Raw genomic sequence first — 22,106 nt, 5'->3', positions numbered from 1 at the left:
AGCAGGTTATGTAATTTTGAATGAATAGGTAGAGCTGAGGGGTAGACACTCCTGTCCTGTGGCCAGGTCCTAGACTACACGGACATGTGTTTTCAACCCTCCAATTTTATGAAAATCTGCTTGTTTGGATGCATAGCTTGTAGCATTAGGTGTGCCTATTAGCCAAACATGTTGGCTTACATTAATTGTTTTGGAGAAGTGTGTTTAAGTACAAATGGCCAAAGACTGAAAAACCAACTAACTCTTTTAAAAATCTCAATTTCTACAGGAATGGTGGGAAAAATAATGACGTACCATTTTCTCCAATTGAGTGAGTTGAATACCTTTTTCTGTTTCTCTTTTTCTTTAGGGCTGAAGTGTCAGTCAGAATTACCTTCTGTCTTATCCTAATTTAAAAAGGAGGTGGGGGAAGTAATATAAATTTCGCAACACTTGAAGTACTTGAAATAATTTAAAAGCCATCTACACAATTGTTAATTGTGTGAATGGCAACACATTTAGTTTGGCTCTTACAGTAACATAAGTGTTTTGGATGAAACAATTTATCTGAAGAGCAGTGAGAAAAGGACACAAATTATTGGAAGTGGTAGTAATATAACTTGAACAATATGACCTCAATTTTAAAGCTATAGGTTTGCTCCAAAACTTAACTGAGCTCACTTAGCAAGGAATTGGTATTTTATGTAATACAGCACAATCTTCTCTAAATACCTAGTATTATGTATAAAAGTTGACATGCTCAATTAATAAAGGCTCTAACTTACATATATTTTCCCACTTTCCCCCTTCTTCCTCTGCAGACCTAAAAAGTAAGTAAATAATTTACTATACCTTGAATAAATAATAGAACTAGTGCCTCCCATTATGATTGTGTTATACGGCTGTTTGCATTTCCCAGCAAATGTTTAATTCTTGAGAGAACACTTGCATTATTTTTATTTATTTAGTTCATTTCTATACCACCCGTAGCCAAAGATCTCTGAGTGGATTATAAGAAATGGTTTACAACAAATGTTATTGGTTTTACATGTTTAGCACTTCAGCTGTCAAGTTGTATTTGATAACTTTAATACCTGAATTTCTATAGTCTCTAATTCTCCCCTTCTTACACTGCAGCATCCATGCTTGCCAGTTGTGTGTGAAAGCTCATTGCACAATTAGTCCCTAAAGAGCTACAGCTCTTTTTGAGATATAAGCAAAAGAACTATATAGCAGATAACAACTGGATGCTACAAGGTGGCTGTTTTATTTCTTACAGATCAAAGTTAATTAAAGTTGAAAACTTTGAGTCTTATTTTAAGAAACAAAAGGCTGACTCAAACTGTGGGTTTGCAGAAGAGTATGAGGTAGGCATTTTTAAAGTTCCTTGTTTTTCTGTTATGGTAGCTTCTGTGTCATTCCACATGAAATTAATTTGCATAATGCTGTCTCTGCCAAAATGAAATGTCAAGACCATACTGCCTTCATGATATAATTACCAAAGGAAACAGAATTCAGGTGCTAGGTCTTGCAGTTATCCAAATAACCAGAATCAACTCTGAAAATGCATACTATAAAATTATAAGCAAACTTTAAAAATTAAGATTACCTCATCCTAAATCCAGTTCTCTTTGGATATCATAAGATCAAATATTTAAAAACTGTTTGCATGCCTTGAAACAAAATGATATTAAATTAAATTGCTTTATATTATAGGATCTCAGGGCAGTTGGTACAAATCAGCCCAGATTTGCAGCTGAACTGCCAGAAAACAAAGGAAAAAATAGATATAACAATGTCTTGCCATGTAAGTTTCTCAAGCTTGTTTTTATGTTCACCTATTATTACTAAATACTAAATACTATTACTAAATGCTTTCTGCTTATACATAATTGAATCACAACTCTTGTTATTAACTACTTCAGGATTCAGAATGAGAGTGTTTTTATCTTGCTGCATTGTTTGCCATTTTGCCTTTCATACTTGCATTTTAATACGCATTTGTTTGATAAGCCATCTGGGTGACATTTGTTCAAAGCTGCAGTATCTGTGATGTGCATACATGCAAATTCCTATGCACATTTCTACATTTATATGCTCAGTTTATTGACTTTGCTATTTCAGAATACTATTTAGATCTAGTAATAGGGGATGCAGTATTAGTTTTGATCTCTCAGTGTATCAGCTGAAATAAATACCACATTCCTGGGGGTTGGCAGGTCTATGGGCTGCTGCAGAGAAGAACAGAATAAAAAGGTGCAGTTCCATCAGAGGTATTTGTTCTGTTGGCAGAAGAACAGTGTTCAGTCCAACTGAAACTGAAATTAAATCAACCCATGTTATTATTTCATAGGCAGTTTTAAAAAATATTTATATTGCATTTCCTGTTAATATTCTACAGTAACACAGCATTCAAAACAGAAAAACTAGCTGAACAGTTAAAATAAATCAGTGCAAAAGTAGATAAAAATAGCAGACTCACATAAGGAATTGTAGAAGAAAATGGGTATCTCTCCCCCCCACCACCTCACCACCATTTAAAGTTTAGTGGTGCTTCATGAAGCTGCCTGCACAGGATAGTCCACAAGGAACCACCTCTACCAAAAACAGACACAAAAACCCCTCTTACTGTGCAGCCACTGCCAAACTTCCAAAGATAGAAACACTTGGAAGAAGGCCTTTCAGGTATTTGGCATCTTCATATAGAGGGCAAATCCGGAGAGCTGTGAGAACCTTGTATCTTCTTTATTTCAGAGGAACTTGTGTGAGCTTTGCTTTGTTTCCAGTGCAGCACTTGTGGGAATGGCACCCCCTGATGTTGGATCTGTGTAGTACCTGATGAAAAGTCCTGCTTTCTACTTCTTTTAGCATGGAGGCTGTTCAAAGGAATGGAAACCTGGTCTGTTCCTCCAAAGGCTTCATCTGCCTTGCTCTCTCAGTTACACAGTTCCCATTAGCAACCTAATCTGGTCTCTCTGCATGTGCATATTGGAGCAGAGTAGAGAGGAAGTAGTCCTTCTGTATCCTCTGTGGAAATCCCTTTTCCACAGTAGACTGAGTAGAAATCCCCTAGATTGATTGATTGATTGATTGATTAATATTTTGAAATATTTTCAACCCCTGTTCCAAGGCTCATATTTTACCATTGCATCAAAGGAGCCAATGTTTATGAGTGTGGGACTGGGACTTAGGAGATCTGGGTTCCAGTCTCCACTTGGCCATTGAGCTCACTGGATAACTTTGGGCCAGTCACAGACTCTCAGGGTGGTGGTTCTGAAGATAAGATTGAGAGGAGGGGGAGAATTATGTAAGCTGCCTTGAGTTCCTAGCAAGGGAAAAAGGTGCGAGACATAAGTATAATAAATAAATTGAATTAATCAGTTAATGGGATGTAAGTTTGTTTCAGCTGAATTGAAGTATTTTTTCTCAGTTACAGCCAGTTTATTGGTAACATAGCATTTTGTACAGTGGTACCTTAGCTCATGAATGCTTTGGTTCATGACCAAATCTGGTTGCAAACAAAAATTTCATAAAAATTTTAACTCAGGTCATGAACTCCACAATGGGTGGCAACCTTGATCGCAGCCGTCTCCCCACAACCTCCCCTCCCGAGTGGGGAGATGGCTGCAATCGTGCTGAGGGCAGGGGGGATATGGCCGAGATTGCGCCCGTCTTTCCTGCAGGAGTGCAACCGCAATCTCGACCATCTCCCCCTCCAGCACGATCACACCCGTCTCCCCCCCCCAGCGCTCCTGCATTCGTGCCTGTCTCTCTCCGCTCCAGTGTGCCCCATTCACACCCGTCTCCCTCCCCCAGCATGCCCCATTCGTGCTGGTCTCTCCCTCTCCCAGCGCGCCCACAATCATGCTGTCTCCACGCCCCCCCCCCCCAGCATGCCAGGATGATGGGCACGTGCAGGGATGACAGGCGCAATCGTGGTTGTTCTGGGGGGGGGGGCGGGGAGATGGCCATGCTTGTGCTCGGGGGGGGGAGTGGGGTGATGGCCACAATCTTTGTTGTTCTTTGTCACTTTGCTTCACATTTTTCTGATTTAAAAAAATACTTACAGAACAGATTAACCTTATTTACATTGAACCTTTTCGGGAAATTTAACTTTGCTTACAACTATTTTGGGTCATGACCAGAGTCCTGGAACGGATTAAATTTGTGAGCCAAGGTACCACTGTACTTTCTATATTTTTTACTTTTAGCTCTTTGGTCTTTCCCAGTAAGTGGGTTTCTGTATTTAGAGACTTTACTAAGTTTGTAAAATGTGCTGGGGGGAATAAAAGAAAAGCTCTTGACACCTGTTCCTCCTCTTTTGCAGATGATATTTCTCGTGTTAAACTTTCAGTGCAGAACCACCCAAATACGGATTACATTAATGCAAACTACATGCCTGTAAGTCTTCTTGGCCTGATTTTACATGTTGCATATCAAAATCCTCTTTGTCATGTGCGCACGCTCAGAAGAGTCCCTTACGCATGCACAAGAGGAGGAAACTTTTCATGAGAACCAGAGTGTTCACGAATAGTTATGGTGTCAAACTCCCCACTCTCACAGATGCTGATAGTAAGAATGGGTCAGGTAAGGAGATGCAGAGAGAAGATGAAACAGAGGCGCAACAACAGGACAATTTGGGAGTAAATGTGAAAACAGTCTTTCAATCTTCTAATATGGAGTGTGAGAACCAGATAGATAAGGGACAAGGGGGATTTGCAGATGCTCGTTCTCGCAGGCGCAGACTGGGACAGCTCGAATCCAGACTGACTGAATGATGCAATGAGAGAGGCCACAGCGCTCCGCCCATGGAGGGGCGGCCATGAAGGGTTCATAAACCAAGTGTGGGCTGAACTTAGTTAGAACGAGAGAACAACTTTCTATCCTGTTTAAACTATATATGTAATACTGTTTAGAATAAAGACATTGGTAGTATCAACTGGAGTGATTGCTTTCATTGGGAAGGTGCATCTGCCTCATGACACTATCATGTTTTAAGTGAACAATGTGTTAAAGAGAGAGAGGTGCTATTAAGACCATACTTTTATTGCAGGGGTACAACTCTAAGAAAGAGTTCATAGCTGCACAAGGGCCTTTGCCCAGCACTGTGCAAGACTTCTGGCGCATGATCTGGGAGAAGAACATTTATACAATTGTTATGCTGACTAAATGCATTGAACAAGGCAGGGTAAGTGGCTAAAGTTTTGATGAAACACGCTACAAAATGGGCTGCAGAACAACACTAAGACAAATTGGCGGGTGCTTTAGGAGTTGATAAATAGGCATACAGGCCTGCTCTTAAGCTTTCAGACTGAAAGAACACACACAAGTATAGAAAATGTATATAGATACCTCTTTAGCTGAGCCACAATAATGAAGAAGCTGTTAACAAGCATTTATAATTAGCTTATGTTCTTGTCAAGATGGAAGTAGTACAGCAACTGAGGAGACTTTGATCCTCTGCCTACTGACAGGGGACATTGCCTTTACTTGCTTATTAGATTTCTATGCCCCCCAATAGCCATAGCTCTTTGGGTAACTCACAATAATAAAAAGCATAAAATATGACAAGGCATACACTATACAGGTTTAAACTGGAGTATAAAATAGAAGTGAAAGCCAAAAATAAAAGTGAGCAGCAGCACATAGATTTAAAATACATTATAGGGATTAAAACATCCGTGGAATGCACTTCCCAGAGAGGTCCACCTGGTGCCGTCGTTATTTGCTTTTCGGTGCCAGGCCAAGACCTTTTTATTCAAACAGTATTTTAATAGTGTTTAATGTTTATAGATTTTAATTGTGCAGCCAGTTTGTTTCCGGGTTTTAATTATAATTGTAAGTGTTTTATTATTTCTGTGAGCCATCCCGAGGCTATGTAGCAAGGGGATGGCATATAAAAACTTGAAATAAATAAAAACAACGAAGACTGAAAGACCAGTATTTCTGGGAAAATAAGGCACCAGAAGGAGCACAGTGTAGGTGTCATGGGAGCCCCTCTGTCGAGTTCATTGCCGCATTGCAGCAAAAGAGGAGCCACCCACCTCATGTCCTTTGGCAGGCGCCCCCGGAGGGGGAAGGGATTTTTCTGTTCCTTGCATTGTTTTATATTGTTGTAGCTGGAGTTGCTTTAATGGTGTCTTTTAAATGAAATGTGGGTGGCTACTGTAGTTGAAATAGTTCTTAACCGTGCTTTTACATGTGCTTTAGTATTTTTATATATGAACTCCTTATTCTATTAAATATCAACTTGTATTTCTAGACGAAATGTGAGGAGTATTGGCCAAACAAACAGTCCAAGAACTATGGAGACATAACAGTGGCCATGACCTCAGAAATTGTCCTTCCAGAGTGGACAATAAGAGATTTTTCCATGGCAAAAGTGAGTTATTTTTTGTGTCTGTGTGGGTTTGACGCTCTGAAATGATAGCACTTTACTGTGAGTGGACCTTCCAAATCCAGTGGAATTGGAAGGTGCAGCTAATAGAAATTCAAAGGGTTCAAAGTAACTTCTAGATTCATTTGTCCCACTGTCAGTCCTGAGGCAGAAAATTCCTTCCACAAACCTGCAACTGCCCTATCATACTGACCCAGTGTGAAATAGCTGATAAAATGTTGGATATGGACTGAATACATAGGAATTCCAGTCACTGCTCAGCTATTTATCTTGCTAGGTGGCCTTGTGTCATCGTCTCTCAAACTGCATATATCCCAGAGGGTTGGTTGAGGATAAAATGGGAAAATTCTATGTACACCACCCTGATTTTATCTTGGGAAGGTTGGGATACTTATGTCATTACTCTTGGAAACTTTAGTGTGCCTTTTTACTCTATTTTAAAACACTGGACCTTGGCAATAGGGAGTTTACACAGATATGAGGGGATCTGGATTAAAGCTGTGGTTTAATTTTTCAGTGTGACTTGTTGCCTAATGTTAAATTCACTATTATGTATTTTGTTTTGGTCTATTTTAATACACAACCTTTCTCAAGACTTGGGACAAGCAACAAAGCTATATTTAAAATTGCGGATGGGCAGAATCCCCTCAGGAAAATTAGAAACTATCCATTAAATTGGATTAACTAATAGGACAGCTGTGAGAACCCTGAAATGGATCCGTGTTTAAAGCAGTCAGTTCCAAAGGGGCAGGGCTTTAAGGTCCTCTCATGCTTCTGATGGGAGCAAAGTTGACATAAAACAGCACTGTTGGATCGTTCAGCCTGAGGTTCAAACTTAGTTTTAGGAAGATCTTAAGAGTCACATTCCAGTGACAGGTAGCCTAAAGGCAAAAAGGGCAAGGCCAAAAGTACCAGCATGTTTGCTTACCGCTCTTCCTGCCAGGGACTAATCCTCATGGAAGCATTCAACTTTATAGAATGGAGAGAAACCTGCACAAAACCAGGAAACTAATAAACGCTCAATGGAGGTGTGGCCATCAAGGGAATGCCAACAGGCTGGGTTAGGACTTCATACCTGAGGTTCTCTATTCCTGGCCTAGAAGCATCTGAACAAGACCTCCCATGTGGGTGAACTCCTTTCTGCTATTTCCTCTGCATTTCCCAGAGTCATCCAGTTGGGCACGACAGGCTCAGCCCAACCTGTTTCAAGAAAAACAGAATGGCCTTTCTGAGCCAGTGCGATGTAGTGGTTAAGAGCACTGGACTGGGACTCAGGCAAGCTGGATTTTAGTCACTGTTCAGTCCTAGAGCCAACTGAATGACTCCCAGACCAACCTACCTCACAGGGTGCTTGTTGTGGGGATAAGATTGAGAATAGGTGGAGGAGAATGATGTTACCACTTGGAGTTTGTAATAAAAAAGTGAGATATAAATCTAATAAATAAATCCCTAATTTCATGGACTATTAACTCCAAAATGGGGAGGAAAGTCCATCCTCACTCCCAAATCTAGTAGGAAAATTTGAACATGTTCCATTGGTCTTTAATGAGAATAATCAAACACTATTTCCAGTTGAATGTTTAGTCCAAGCTATTAAAAACCACGCCAAATAGAGTTGCAGCAATTTCAGAAAATGTACTGGATGAAACACTTAGTCCAAGCACTGAGAGTTTGCCCAGTAACGTGCATTTGGCTTTTAGTATGTTCCATAAATTTCAATCATTGGTTGCTTCCTCCCATGACTTGCAGTTCCTCCCCTGGATGAGCCATCTGTTGCCAGTGTCTTTACTCCTTTTGCAACTTCCCTTGGGCCCAACCCACTCCTGCCATTCCTCTTTACAGATGTGACCTACCTGCCTCTTCCAGTCTGCCAGGACATTTCACATCTAATTCACATTTCCCTTGGCTGAAACTGCAAAACCCCACCAAGCTAAAGAACCATCAACCAGAAAAACCCTCGTGATGATTTGCCTTGACACATTTAACAAAATTATTTATTGCTAGAATTTCATAGATAAAACAGAATCACCAGGCATTATTTTGTGACAAATGCTTTGGAATATCATTCTTCTGAACACTGACTCCTCCTCGGTATTTTCTTTTTTAAGAGTGATTTGTTGGAAAGTCACCCCGTGAGACAGTTCCACTTCACTTCCTGGCCAGATCACGGTGTTCCGGAAACAACCGACCTCCTCATTAGCTTCAGGCACTTAGTTAAAGAATACATGAAGCAGAACCCACCAGGTTCTCCAACTTTAGTACACTGCAGGTACAAAGATGACTTTACTTTCTTTAAAACAAAGATCAATTTTTAAAATACGGTTCTGTGCAATTGTAATGGGTGTGTGTGTGTGTGTGTGGTATCTTTCAAGACAACAATTAAAGGCCAGTGTCCTTGTAAAGCCGTTACCAAGCGCAAGGTCTAGCGGCATTACTTTGTTATTGTTTACTGGATTTCTATAGCTGTTCCCTAAGCCAAGTTCTCTGGGCAAGGCAGAAATATATTGCAATATTAAAATGTAACACAATACTATAAAATTACAAAAAGCCATAATACAGCAATCTAAAATTATACCTAGACCAAGTTTAGGAACAGAACCCTGCCAAGGTGGGGTTCGCCCTGATCCAACACACATGCACTTGTCTTTCAACCTCCTCCATGATATGAACATGTGAATTTATTTTATACTGTTGGTGTTTTAACATAACAGTAACATGTTATGTTATGTAACATACACAACATAACATATTACGTTATGCAAGATGTAAGCAAGCAACCAAAAGCCTCGGACTTGCCAGTTCCCTTCTCCTCCTCCTGTGTGGCCAGAAGGAGATATCCAGAAGTATTTGCTGCTTGCTATGTCAGCTAGGGCAATGGACTGTCTGGAGCAGGGCTCTTCCCCTGGCTGTTCCGGAAAGGATTCTTCTTTTAGAAGGGAGAAACATGGAAGCTGAAGGCTTAGTGTGGCTAGTTTCTTTTCCCTGCACTATTTTCCTGATCCAAACTGCCTCCCCGAGCTGCTGTTTGCACAGTGGGGTGGTTTGGGGAGGGGACTTACAGGGAAATGCCTCCACCCACAGCTTCAGCGGATACTTCTTAAAGCTGTAAATGTTCTTGATCTCGGATCTCCCTGTTCCCTTCTGATTTTGCCCTGCACAGAAGTCTTTCCCACTCCTGACACCTGAACCTGGAGACCCCAGAGTCAGGCAAGCTCAGCTGTGCCCTCTTAAGTAATTGCTGATTATCACTTTCCCTTTGAAAACTGAGACCAGGGCTCAATTCATTTTCTATACAGGCACTGATCAGGTTCATATTCCATTTAGTAACTGTGCAGTATCAAGGTGAATCCAGGCAAAGGCACAACAATTATTTAATGTCAGTTTATCCACCTTAAAGCCAGGGACCAAGAGTGTTTTTTTTCTACCTTGGCCATTTTTTAAAGCTTCACCCTAGTGCCCTTCTGATGTTTTGCACTACAGTACCCATATCTCTGAGCATTGACCATGCTGGATGGGGCTCGTGAACATCATAGATAGATTCTGGGATGAGCTCCACTTCTGGACCTTTCCCCAGATCAGAAGGTGCACCCTCTGGGCAAGCTCAGCTAAGAACTGCTAAAACCAGCTTCTTCAGATCTCTGTTCCAGTAGTTTTTCCCCATACATAAGAAAAGCCACGCTGGATCCATCCAGTCGAGCACTCTGCTCACACAGTGGCAAACCAGCTGCCCACAGGATCCCTCAAGCAGGATGGGTACAATAACTCCACTTTCCCAGGCTTCTCATCAGCTGGTGTACACAGGCATGCTACCTCTGATAACAGAGGGAGCACGTAGCCAGCAAGGCTAGCAGCCACTGATAGTCTTCTCCTCCATTAATTTGTCCATGCTAGGAAGGATTTAGGGCTTTAAAAATGTAACAGAGGCCGCAATCCTATTTATACCTATTTCTGTTAGAATACAAAATTCAATAATTTATGACAAATGTTAAATCATTCAAATTGGATTTTTATTTACAGTGCTGGAGTTGGAAGGACAGGAACTTTCATTGCAATTGACCGTTTGATCCAGCAAATAGAGACAGAGAACAAAGTTGATGTATATGGTGTTGTATATGATCTTCGGATGCATCGATCTTTAATGGTGCAAACAGAGGTACAGGCTTGCTGCTGTTTTAATCGTATGTTAAGTTTGCCAATCATTAACCAACAAAAGGGATAGCAAGTTCATATTTTTGCCAGCAGTAGCCCACTTCCAGAATTTTCCTTTGAAATCAGTAGAACTACATAAAACTTGAGGATGAGCTTTCCTGTGCTGATGAAACTGCTGGCCTCAGGCATACATTTCTGACCTGTTATTTCAATCCTTTTTCTAATGTATTATCACACACAAGCTCAGGAAATGTATTGGGGTAAGTTGAGACTAGTGCAATTACTTGATTGAAACTTTTATGAAAATGATTATTAACTATTTGGCCAATATCCAAACATGAATAAGGTGTTGAGAGCCAGTGTGGTGTCTTGGTTACGCACGTGGGACTAGGACTCAGGCAATCTGGGTTCTAGTCCCTGCTCAGCCATGGAGCCGACTTGGGTGATGTTGGTCCAGTCAGATTCTCAGCCCAACCTACCTCACAGGTGGTGCTTGAGAGCAGGAAGAGAATGGTGTAAGCTGCTCTGGGTTCTTTAAAAAAGAAAAATGATGGGATATAAAGCAAATATATATATAAATAAATAAGAGGATAGGGCAAGAGATTCTCCCAAAGAAGACAGAGAATCCTTTTATTATAGAAAGAATTCAAGACACTCTTTTGTTGGTACTCAGTCCTTCCAGGCCCAAGAAATTTTTCTGTTCAGAGTGAAGGCCAAAATGGCACCCCATCTCATTATATCTAGGCAAGTCAACTGGACTGGTAATTGGACTGGTATTTTCGTCAGTACTGGCGAAAGATGAGAGTCCTTCTCCAATGTGCCTTGAAGGCAGTAGGCCAGCTTAAGGTTGCCTTCAAAATAACACTCTGCTTCCAAACCTCACTGCTGCATCGCAGCACCTGCAATCTTCCTCTGTTGGAGGGTAAGCTTGGCCCTGCATATTTCAGCCCTCAGTATTTTTTTTCCTGTGTAGACAGCTAGAGGTTACAGATCGCTTGATTCCTTCCAGGACTGCTTGCATACAGGAAGAGACCTGATTTGCAGGTCTACTTGCATGCAGGAAGAGATCACCATAGGACAAGAGTGGACAACTTCTACGCCAAAGAATCTGGCAGGCTGCAGTTCCCATCCACCATAGCCATTGGTGAGGATGGTTGGTCTTGCAGGCCAAAACACACACACTGCCTACTCTGCCACAAGATGTAATGGCAGCTTCTGACTTGCCCTCCTTTCTTATTTGTACTCTAGGGACCTGAAGTGGAAAAGAGCAGATGTACCACATTATGGGGAATCCTGGTGCACTTGTGAAGAGGGTGGGAAGCTGCTAGTGTAGAGAATATGCAGAAATCAGGGACCTCTGCCTGCTGTTTGCAAAAGGAGTCCTTAGGATTAACCTGGTTCTTGCTCAGCTAAAAGTTAGCAGGGCATCTTATGGCTCTCCAGATCTTTTAGGTTGCAACTTCCATTTTATCTAACCACTGGTTACACTTGCTGGGATTGATGGGGTTTCCAGTTCAACATCCAGTGGAGGACATGTTCCCAATCCTTGTCTTTTACAGGTATATTATCATTGCTGAATTCAGCCATGTGTATCTTCTCTCTTCAAAGGAATGCATGATATGAAATCTGTGCTAAATATTTCATTGTCTTTTTTCTCCACCTTAGGATCAGTTTGTCTTCCTAAACCAGTGTGTTTTGGACTTTATTAAATCCCAGGAAGAGAAGAAACCGGACCTTATATATCAGAACACAAATGCCCTGGAAGTCTATGAGAACTTCAACCCATTACCACATACCAGGAAGGCAAATGGCTACCATGTATAACTGCCTCCCACTAATGCCTTTTACACGCAAGAGGGAACACGCACTCTTTCTGTATGCCTTTCCATACAGTGATTTCTTCCCACTTTTAAAATAATTGATCGGAAGATGCACATGTTAAAATTCCTGTAGGAAATCATTTTTATACAATGTAAAAGGGAAAATACACTGCATCTTACAGAGAATTCTGCTTTGAGGAGGGCGAAGAAGCATCACGTTATTGATGAAATTAGCTTACACTGACCAAATGGTGAGATCCATTTTTAAATTTCAAAAATGAGACAAATACTTCCTTTTTGTTTAAATTAGGCTCATGTTTGGGCTTAAGGTACACTGATTATTATATTCTACATGTTCAAAAAATGTTAGTTTCTGTAATATTGGTTGCTTTAACCAATGACCATCTACATAACAGTGGCTGTTCGAGTTCCTTTTATTTAAAAAGGGATCACCACAACCTTTTGCAAATAGACTATTTTATTATGTCATTGTGCCTTTTTTCTAGCTATTTTGCTAAAGACAATATGATCAGAATTCTATATTTTTGTATTGAAATTCTCAGCTGAAATGTAACCTTGAAATAAGATTAATTTTTTTTCATTTGGAATAGCTTTGCTGATTCTTCCCTTACATTAGTGGCAACCCTTTCTTTGTAGTTTCCTTTGGTCTGCAAAGACTCTCCTGTAGAGTTACTTCACATGATCACGTGAGGACACCAGCAATGGTGCGATACCTTGGTTAAAACTTGTTTAAATGGTTAAGCTAAAACGTGCCAAGTTTCATCTTCATTTTCATGTGTTGAAACATGCTTCCTCTTTCCAAAAGAAATTGGCATTTGTCGCAAGCATATTGACTTCTGCACCCCAGCCGCTGCTGCTGCTTTTCATCATTTCCTCTTTTGAATTTACTGTCTTGAGTCTCATTTGCCCTGCCTGCCATATAATCTGACTGGCTGTAGTGACCCATTCAGTTTTATCTGATGCTCTGCCTCTGTGTTTGAGTTGCCTGCAGGAAAATCACTGCAGTCATTTAAGCAGCAGTGAAGAAAAATGAGACCAAAGTCTGTGAGGAAAAACTCAAGGAAATGGTGAATAAATGAAGTCACCACTGCCAGTGGAACATAAGTGTGTCAGACACATTGCAAAATGTTGGCAATGAGTATTTTCCCCCTCAGAGGTTAGTTTTGCTTTGTGGGATATGCTAATTGCAAAGCAAACATAGAAATTGGGAATTGACCCAGTTCATGCAATTACCACAGCCCACACTGACTTATTCAAGGCTAGTAGCCACTGTGTGTGCTAGCAGCCATTGTGACTATTCAGGCTGTGGTTGCAGGCATTGCAGTTTGAGATGGCATCTGAACCCAGCAAAGGTGGCTTACTGCCGTGGTGAACAAACATCCCACAACCCATGGGTTGGTTCTTGTTCAGGGGGTGGTTTGTTCACCATGGCAACAACTCATCCTTAACTGAGTCAAGAGGTCATGAGAAGCCACAGCAGCTGCCCACTGCAGCTGAACATTCACAGGGGTCACTAGTATATGCTGCAACTCAGAATGACCTACGTGACTGCAGTAAACATGCAGCCAGCTGAATGCATGACCAAGCCCCGATTACTTAAACAACGTACTCCTCAATTCTTGCAAAAGCCAGGCTACTAAGTGTGCACTGGTGACCTGAAAACTTGACATGGTTGCTCAAACCACTGGGGGAGGCAGTCATTTGCAGCCTCCAGTAAGCCCAGCATTACCAGACCCCTGTTCCAACATCCTCAGGTTTCAGAGTAGTTACAAGGGAGAACTTATGCTGGATTCATCATGCATGAATAAGCTATATGTAACAGCCTGTTGTATGGTTAGAACCATCCTTTTGTTAGTTTTGAACGCCCACTCTGCAGCCAGCAGTTCATCCAGCCCCAGCTCCTAAGGTTATCACTTTATATCTACCCCCTTCATTGATCTTGAAGATTAACCCGTAGTTGTGCCATTCGAAGAAGAGGAGGGCTATGTAACCCCCCTGTTTTAACTATTGCTTCCTTTGTGTGTGAGTGTTGTATATGGTGTTGATGGGAGGAGGCCCCTCTCTGTTCTGGCTGATCATTTTTGTGTTCTTGTAAGTAATAAGGGTTTATTTATAAGTGCAATATTTGATTTACTGAATGAATGATTGTCTCTATTTCCATAGAGTTTTACTCAGGTCCAGTGTTTCTTCCTTTTTGTTCTGTGGTTTATGTTTTTACATGTGAAATTTTTGGAAAATTGATGAATTTTTATGGTGATTGATTCCAGGAAGGTTCATTAGTTTTACTCAAATTTTATCAAAATAAAATGTACAAAGATCTACTGATTCTGTCAACTGCAGAATATGTTTTAGCCAGTTAAAACTGAAATATATATATATTTTAAGATGGTTGTGTATCAAAGATATATAAGTGCTTTGTCATTTTTTGTTTGCATTATGCTGCTGTAGTTGTAATGGATACGATTAATGAATATTGAAGGATTCTCCATTAAATTAATATTGTTGGTACACTGATGTTAAAACTATGAAGGCATTCTTGATGAAGGACTTGTGGTTTGGGAAATGGGACGGGTGTTATTTCTTGTAGTCAATGCGCTGGCAGCATTAGAAACTGGTATGATCTGTGACTGTATTGTAGAGCTATCGATAAAGTATTTTAGTATTCTGGGCTCCACTCCTCAGCCTCCTTTTGTTGCAAAACCCCTTTGAATGTCATTGAGCTTGTGCAAGCAAAAATCTGAAGGTTAGCTATACTCCACCATCTTGGAGAATCTGAAAAACTGTGTAGCAAAATCTAGCTGCATTTTTTGGAATCAGATCACATTAAAGTGGGAAAAAGTTTTCCCAGCCTATTCCACTTCTACACAACTCCATCATGGGGATTTTTATATCTATTGTTGCATTAAGTAGAATGGCATTGGATTTTGTGTGTTGGACCAAATACTTCCTAAATTTTATTTTAATAAAAAGATAGAATATGTATATTTCATAAATGCCACATTTCAGTGTAAGCGTCTTCACTGTATAATTAAGCAAAACTTTGGTAACTTACATTGCATTATATATTATCAGTATAGGACATATCCAGCATCATTTTGAAGGCATAGTTTGTTGAGGACAAAGTAATGCCGATCTGTAAAGACAGGTTCTTGTCCTTGGAGATCATTCTACAGGAAGAAGTTTTGAAGAAAATTCAACTAAGATTAGATACAATGATTTGTTAAAAAAATCCTAATCACATAGCAGTGCTAACAGTGCATGCATTTTGCAATAGCTGCAATTAGCATGCCAATAAATGAATTTAAGGACCTACCTTATAAAAAGTAGCCCTCAATCAAAACATGGCCTCTTGCTTTTTACCTGTGCATTCCTGCACAGGTGGCTGCTGTGTCTAAAAAGTTAACAGAGGGGATGTCTGTGTTCACTGAAATGAATGGCATCCTCTCAAGGTAAAGCAAATATTCCTAAGACTAGTATGCCTCAAGTTTGTGATACATTGATTCAGTCAGTCTTTTAGAAGTTAAATGGACCAAGGATCGGAGGTAAGCAATTACATTTCATGTAGGCTCAATTCATTGTGGGATTTAGACTTTGAACAAAAAGAATAGGGAGGAGATAGGAGAAAAGGTACTGTATCCTCTTTGCTTAGATTCTCCCCCACCTCCTTCCGGTTAATCCCTTGCTGCCCTCATGATGCCACTGGTGGGCGCTGCTAAGCTGCTGTCCCTGATAGGTATTTTTGATGGAGGACCATTGTGCCAGGAGGGCAGTAACTAGGTTTGGGCCAGGGCTGAGCAGGGACTGAGTCAGTCTAGCAAACGCCACTGATTGCAGGTCACTCTCATAGACATTCTCACCGTGGGAGCAAATGTGTCTTAGTTGCCAATGTAACAACCCAGTTCTAAATGTGTGCACCTGATTACCTGCCTATCTTGGGAGCATAGCATGACATTCTGGGTTATCACAGCGCCCCAGTTCTAAGCACTTGTTTTTCTGGCTGGCCTGGCCCTCCTGTTAGACAAGGCAAGGTAGCTCATAGCAGGCAGCAAATTTCAGGGCAGCAATACAGAGCAGCTAACTATCGATTGTTTAGTGTTTAGTTTTTGTTGTTTTACCACTATTGGAGCCCTCTTGGTTTTTCTCAGGCACCAAAATGCCTTGGTCTGTCTTGGTATTGTGACAGGCCAGCTGGATACCTAATGAAAAGTGGCTTGAATAGGAATAGTTTTTCCACTGGTTAGCTTGTTATATAATTTCCTTTTGATCTAGGCTTTGAAGTTATCCAGAACTCCTCAGAGTGCATCATTCATGTTGCTGGGACTGTTCAAATCATCCATTCCTAGCCTTAAACTTGGAAGTAACAACTTAAGGGTCAGGTTTCAAAGAAAGGACATGCAACTGCACCATGCAAGTGGGAATTTTGCTTGCTATTTTTGCCACAGTAGTTCTCACTGCCACAGAAAGAAGGTGTTGTGACGTTTAAAAAGTAGCTAATCTCAGGCTGCAACCTTATGCATAGGAGTAAGTCTACTGCAGGGGTCTCAAACTCGCGGCCCGCGGGCCAATTGCTGGGACGGGCAGGGCCGGGGGAGGGACCCTGCGGCCTTCAAAGCACCGGCCCACCCCCACCGCGGTGGCGGAATACTTGATGCGGCCCAGCCTCACCCAGACTCTACTTCCAGCGGCCCCCAGGTAAGTTGAGTTTGAGACCCCTGGTCTACTGAGAACAGTGGCGCTTACTTCTGAGCGCACACACATAAGATTTCAGTGTCAAGCACTGGGAACTACTGCAATAGCAAAATAAAGCAATAATGTATCTCCATTCTTTGAATGCTTGCCAGAATTTCTAACTGGATGTGTTTTCTACATGTGTGGCCTAATTTTAAAAAGGGAGTAGTATTCTTTATTCATCATAATTACTGTTATGATTGTTTATTCAAGTTAAATACAATTTCCAGTGTTTTATCCATTGTACAGATGTTTGCAGTACGCTGTCATTAATTTTAATGGTTTTATTGTCCTTTCAATGACATAAAAGTAACCAAATAAAACATTGACATCGTTGCTTTCAATGTGTATTCCTCCTTTATGATTCACATAATTTAATCAACTTCCCTTATCATTCATCCCTTTCTAGGACAACTTCAGGTCCTTTAATCCAGTCCTTTAAACAGTGTGTGTTTATGTGAAAGGAAATGAATGCTCAAGGTTGCATTGTATTACCCTGTGGGAGGTTGCTTGGTACCTGTAGGAGAGAGTCATGATATGGGCATAGGCTTGTCATTTGTTGCTCTGCTGAAGGCAGAGAAATGTTTTTGGTTTTGCAAAATACAAATAAATACTGAAATATCTCCAACTCCACTGGTAGTAGTTCCAGTTGTATTTAGCTGTGAATCATGCTGCTGACCAAGCTGTAACATCACTGGTGGTGCCAGGCATCTAAACTGAACCAAAATGTAAACATAGGTGTTTCACTGCTTACCTTAACTTGCTTCCATCTGTATCTTGATTCTATTCCATGCTGCAGGTAGTTATGGAAAAGACCTGGAAACATTTTGAGCCTCTCTTGTGTCAATGCCGTTAATATGGAAAAGAATGTGGTAGAAAAGGCAAATGGCAGCCGAGATAGATTTTACATTTACTGTAGGATCCAATTTAAGTTTGATGTGTGAAAGAGACTTGACTTTGCTGAACTTGGGCATCAGCAATAATTGTCTGCTACCAACAGACTTCTATCCATAGATCCACAGAGACTCTCCCCACATTTACCCAGTGCAGCCAGTGAAAACCTGGCAGGCAGGTATGTGGTGGCAGGCCATGCAGCACAGCCCTTCAACAGGGAAGGCCAGAGCTCACTGGCAGAGTACCTGATCTGCATGCAGGGCATCCCAGGTGCCATCCTTGGCACAGTGGAGAGCCAGTGTGGTGTGGTGGTTAAGAGCATGGGACCAGCACTTGGGCCATCTGGGTTCCAGTCCCTGCTCAGCCATGGAGCCCTGGGTGACTTTGAGCCAGCCAGAGACTCACAGTTAAGCTTCCTCACAGGAGAGGATAAAATGGAGATGAAGGGAACCATGTATGCCACCTTGGCTTCCTTGCAAGAGGAAGAAAGACAGGGTATAAATGTAATTTGATGCTGATACATAATCAAGATCAGATAATCCTTCCTGAAAAGTCCCAAGGTTAGTATGCTGTCATTCATGAAGTAAAGCACTCTTCCTCACCTTGCTGCCTGCCAGAGGATTAGGACTACAGTTGCCAGCATTCCTGAAATGCTGTTGGAGAATTATGGGAATTGCAGTCGAGCACAGCTGGAAGTTGAGGATGGCTGGCTTTAAAAAAATAAATTATTAAATTGCATGGGTGAAGTTGTTAAAAAAAAGTTGTTTACATACAGAAAGAAATGCCTGGTCAGCTTTCTGCTTCCATTAGGCTAAACCTTTATCTGTACACCTTCTCTTCATGGAAAAAACTGAGCAAAAAGAAACTTGCAGACTCATCAGCTTTCTTATAAAATGAATGGTGGCAAAGACACCTCAACTATAGCAAAGATCAGGATAAACTTGGTGGTGCCAAGCTGTACTGGATCAAGCTGAGCCACGTTCGCCTGAGTTCAGCAACCATTGCCTGATTCACATTCATGGGCTTGAAGGACACTGTTAGCTGCTTATCTGCTACATAATGGGAGTGTCTTTGGAAGGAGGGCATTTATTTAACAGACTTGTCCAAGACAATGTAAAAATACTAGGCAAATGTAAAAGGTGTTAATAGATTTTTTTAAAACCCAGTAAAATGAAGACTTTGGCAACCAGACAATAATGTTACCTCCAGACAAGTCTCCATAGGAAGCAAATTAATAAACAGAATCTCCAAGCAAAGACTTGCTCTGTTTTGTTGCCTGCCTTTACTCACATTATGGGATACCTGGAGGAGCACCTCTGTAGGTCACCTCCATGCCAACGTGCCCAGGAGCAGAAAGCTAAATATGTACTTCAGATGTAATGTATTTGTTATGGGTAGCACAGAAAACCCCACAGGAAACTTGCAATACAAATACAACCATCATTTGATTTAATAAAATCTGATACATGAACATTTAAATTGCTTTTCTGTCCTCATATGCACGCCAGCAGCTGAAGAGTGGCTCAAAAGTACTTTAAGGGGAATGTGTGACATTGATTTTAAACAGCAATTTCAGTGTGCAAATTGCAAAACCTAGATGGATGCCAAGAGCTGGTGTAATCTGGATTTTGCCATTTCTTTCATTTCGAGTGAATGATTAGAACTCAAGCAACCAACAGCCTGTGGCTGGCAAGAGAAAGGTTCAAATGGGAAGTGAGATGCCACAGATTGCAACCATTTTGTTTTGTAATTAAAATCTCTGTGCCTTCAAGACTTACAGCGCTACTTGCAATGGTGACATGTTGCTAGCTCTAATGGCGTTGTGCTAGCAGAAATGCTGTTCAGCAGTATGTGCAAGGACAGAATCCAACCAAAGCTCCATTTGCAAGTCTAAAGTTTACAGAGTGATCCACTAGCACTTGAGCAATGGGAAAAGAAAGTTGGCTTTAGTTTGCAAAGCAGTTTCTTCCAGTATGTTGGGTTTGGGCCACATGGTTTGCCTTGGGAACTCTTACACCTAGGGCCAAAGTCATGGGAGTGGTTGTTATCCAGTTGAAGCCACATAAAGGTGGTCTAGATAATCATTTAGGAAGATGTGCACATAATGGCTTCCCCTTGCAGTCTGGGGCTTTGTCCCTGAACCTCTGTAATACATGGGGCAGAATAAGAGTTTCCTAGATCTGCTTGAACTGGGAAGCCCCTGTTCTGACTCACCTGTGCAAGGGGGGGGGGTGCTTTCATTCTCAGGTAAAGATTTCTGTGTGTGCTTGTCACCTAAATAGGCACTAAGAATGCTGGGGTGTCATATGTGGCATACCTAAGGGTCAGTAGGAGTTGACACCTGTACTACACTGATGGAACAAATGGTACCACAAATAGATTTTCCGCACTGTAAGCGACTGCATTTTTACCCCGTCCTCTTCAAGAGGCTTGTGTTCTGCATGGTCTCTCATCCCTGCCTCCTTTCAATGCACACAGCAAAGCAGTGAAGCAAGATAGGCTGAGAAGCGGCCAGCCAAAGAGCTTGGTGGCTGAGCGACCCTCTGAGCACATCTTCCCTGCTCCATGGCCACGGCCTGAAGCAGGACTGCAGAACCATTCGGGCCGCCCTGCCTCTGCACCTCTCTGCTGCCCGCCCAGTCCTTCCTCGCAATTGTCCCTTCCTAAGGTGCCCCAGGGCATGTTGGGATTGCAACATTGCAGAGAGAAGCAGCAGATGTGTGTGGATAAGGCGTGTGTGAATGTTTCTACATGAGAGACCCTGTATTCATCTTATTAACTCTTGCATATTGCCTCATTTGGTATAAAGCCATCAAGACAGTCTCTCATTCCGTCTGTATGGTGGCACCAGCCACACACTCTTTCTCAAGCAAGAATAAGGGAGTGTGAGACGGTGGCGATTGTGTCTGTGATGGGGGGAGAGGACTCTGAGTCATTGGCCTGTGGGCCCAGGTTACTCCAGAGGTGACAGCCTTCAGGAGCAAAATACAGCCAGCCCTCCACATGTGCAGGGCTTAGGGTGCAGGACCCCCATGAAAGTGGAAAAACCACAAATATTTCTCACTCCTCCAAAACCTTAATACTGTTAGCCATACATGTACTGGATGGCTTCTTCCCCTCTTTCTCAGACCTTGTTCTGATCCAGCAGGGCTCCTCCTCTTCATTTATTACATTCTTATGCTCTTATTCCCCACTTCTTTTGCTCACCAGGGGCTGCTCTTTGCACCAAGGAAGCCAGAGGAATTCCCCTCTCTGGGTGGGCAGGAGAAGAAGGCCTGCTTCAGTGGCCTTCCCTCTCCCCCGTTTCACCACCTCCCTCCCTTGTGGTGATGACGATTTTCCACAGTAGACCACAGAACTCAAGACAACAACAACGTTATTGTTATTACTGATTGCAAACTCACAGATAATCAAACCCACCAAAATCAAGGTTTGACTTTATCTGCATACCTTGCTCTCACCTGTGGCATGCTATAGAAAGATACCTCAAGATCTTCGCTTAGATCATTTTTTTAAAGTCCTGCCCAAGAAGCATGTGGGGCGTCCAGCGGCTATCCAACACCGATTCCCATCCCATGCAAACATGGGTTCAAGCATCACATTATTCTTGGAGTATTACTGCTCATGTAAACGGGAGTGTCAAGCTCCTTTTACCCCAAGGGCCAAATCCTATTTCAGAGGTTGCACTGCAGTAACAGATGAGCAGAAATGTTGGCGGCAACGATACTAGCATAGTTTAGCCTAGAGTGGTGTTGGGAAACCACCAAACAATCCACGGTTGTGGAAAAGGAGGAGGGGCCAATCAGGTTGTGTGTCCACGGGAATCCCGGGAGGGGGGCAGATTTGAACTAGGACTGTTCCATAGTGCCACACTCACTCCCAAAGCCTTCCCCAGTTCTCACTCGCCCCCCCCCCCCACCACTTATGCTGCAAGAGTCACATGCAGTGGCTTCTCAGAGTGAACAGCCCTTCATTCTTATGCGCTGGGCGTGGCAATGGCGGGCTGGTTTTACCGTTAAGCAAATGTGCGTGGCTGCTTCATGACACCCGAGGGCGCGGGGACAGGACGATCTGTGCCTGTGCGCAGCCTTCTCAAGACCATATTGGACCCGAGAAGC

General features: G+C 42.0%; 1 protein-coding gene across 1 annotated transcript in view; it reads left to right on the top strand.

Annotated features, from left to right (window-relative positions):
• PTPRJ (protein tyrosine phosphatase receptor type J) overlaps positions 1-15,364 on the top strand; it is a 91,372-nt gene extending 76,008 nt beyond the window's left edge. The window contains exons 18-27 of the mRNA XM_044426090.1: positions 269-310; positions 801-809; positions 1,259-1,346; positions 1,696-1,786; positions 4,307-4,380; positions 5,033-5,167; positions 6,242-6,361; positions 8,485-8,645; positions 10,394-10,529; positions 12,191-15,364. Of these exons, the coding sequence (XP_044282025.1) occupies positions 269-310; positions 801-809; positions 1,259-1,346; positions 1,696-1,786; positions 4,307-4,380; positions 5,033-5,167; positions 6,242-6,361; positions 8,485-8,645; positions 10,394-10,529; positions 12,191-12,349 (1,015 nt within the window). The 3' untranslated portion in view covers positions 12,350-15,364. The remainder of the gene's footprint in view (positions 1-268; positions 311-800; positions 810-1,258; positions 1,347-1,695; positions 1,787-4,306; positions 4,381-5,032; positions 5,168-6,241; positions 6,362-8,484; positions 8,646-10,393; positions 10,530-12,190) is intronic.
• Positions 15,365-22,106: the final 6,742 nt, after the last annotated feature.

The sequence above is a fragment of the Varanus komodoensis genome, unplaced genomic scaffold, assembly GCF_004798865.1.
Source record: "Varanus komodoensis strain SLA01 unplaced genomic scaffold, ASM479886v1 scaffold16, whole genome shotgun sequence".
NCBI classification, from domain to species: domain Eukaryota; kingdom Metazoa; phylum Chordata; class Lepidosauria; order Squamata; family Varanidae; genus Varanus; species Varanus komodoensis.
The sequence above is the reverse complement of the archived record's forward strand: the minus strand, read 5'-3'. Positions and strand labels throughout refer to the sequence as shown.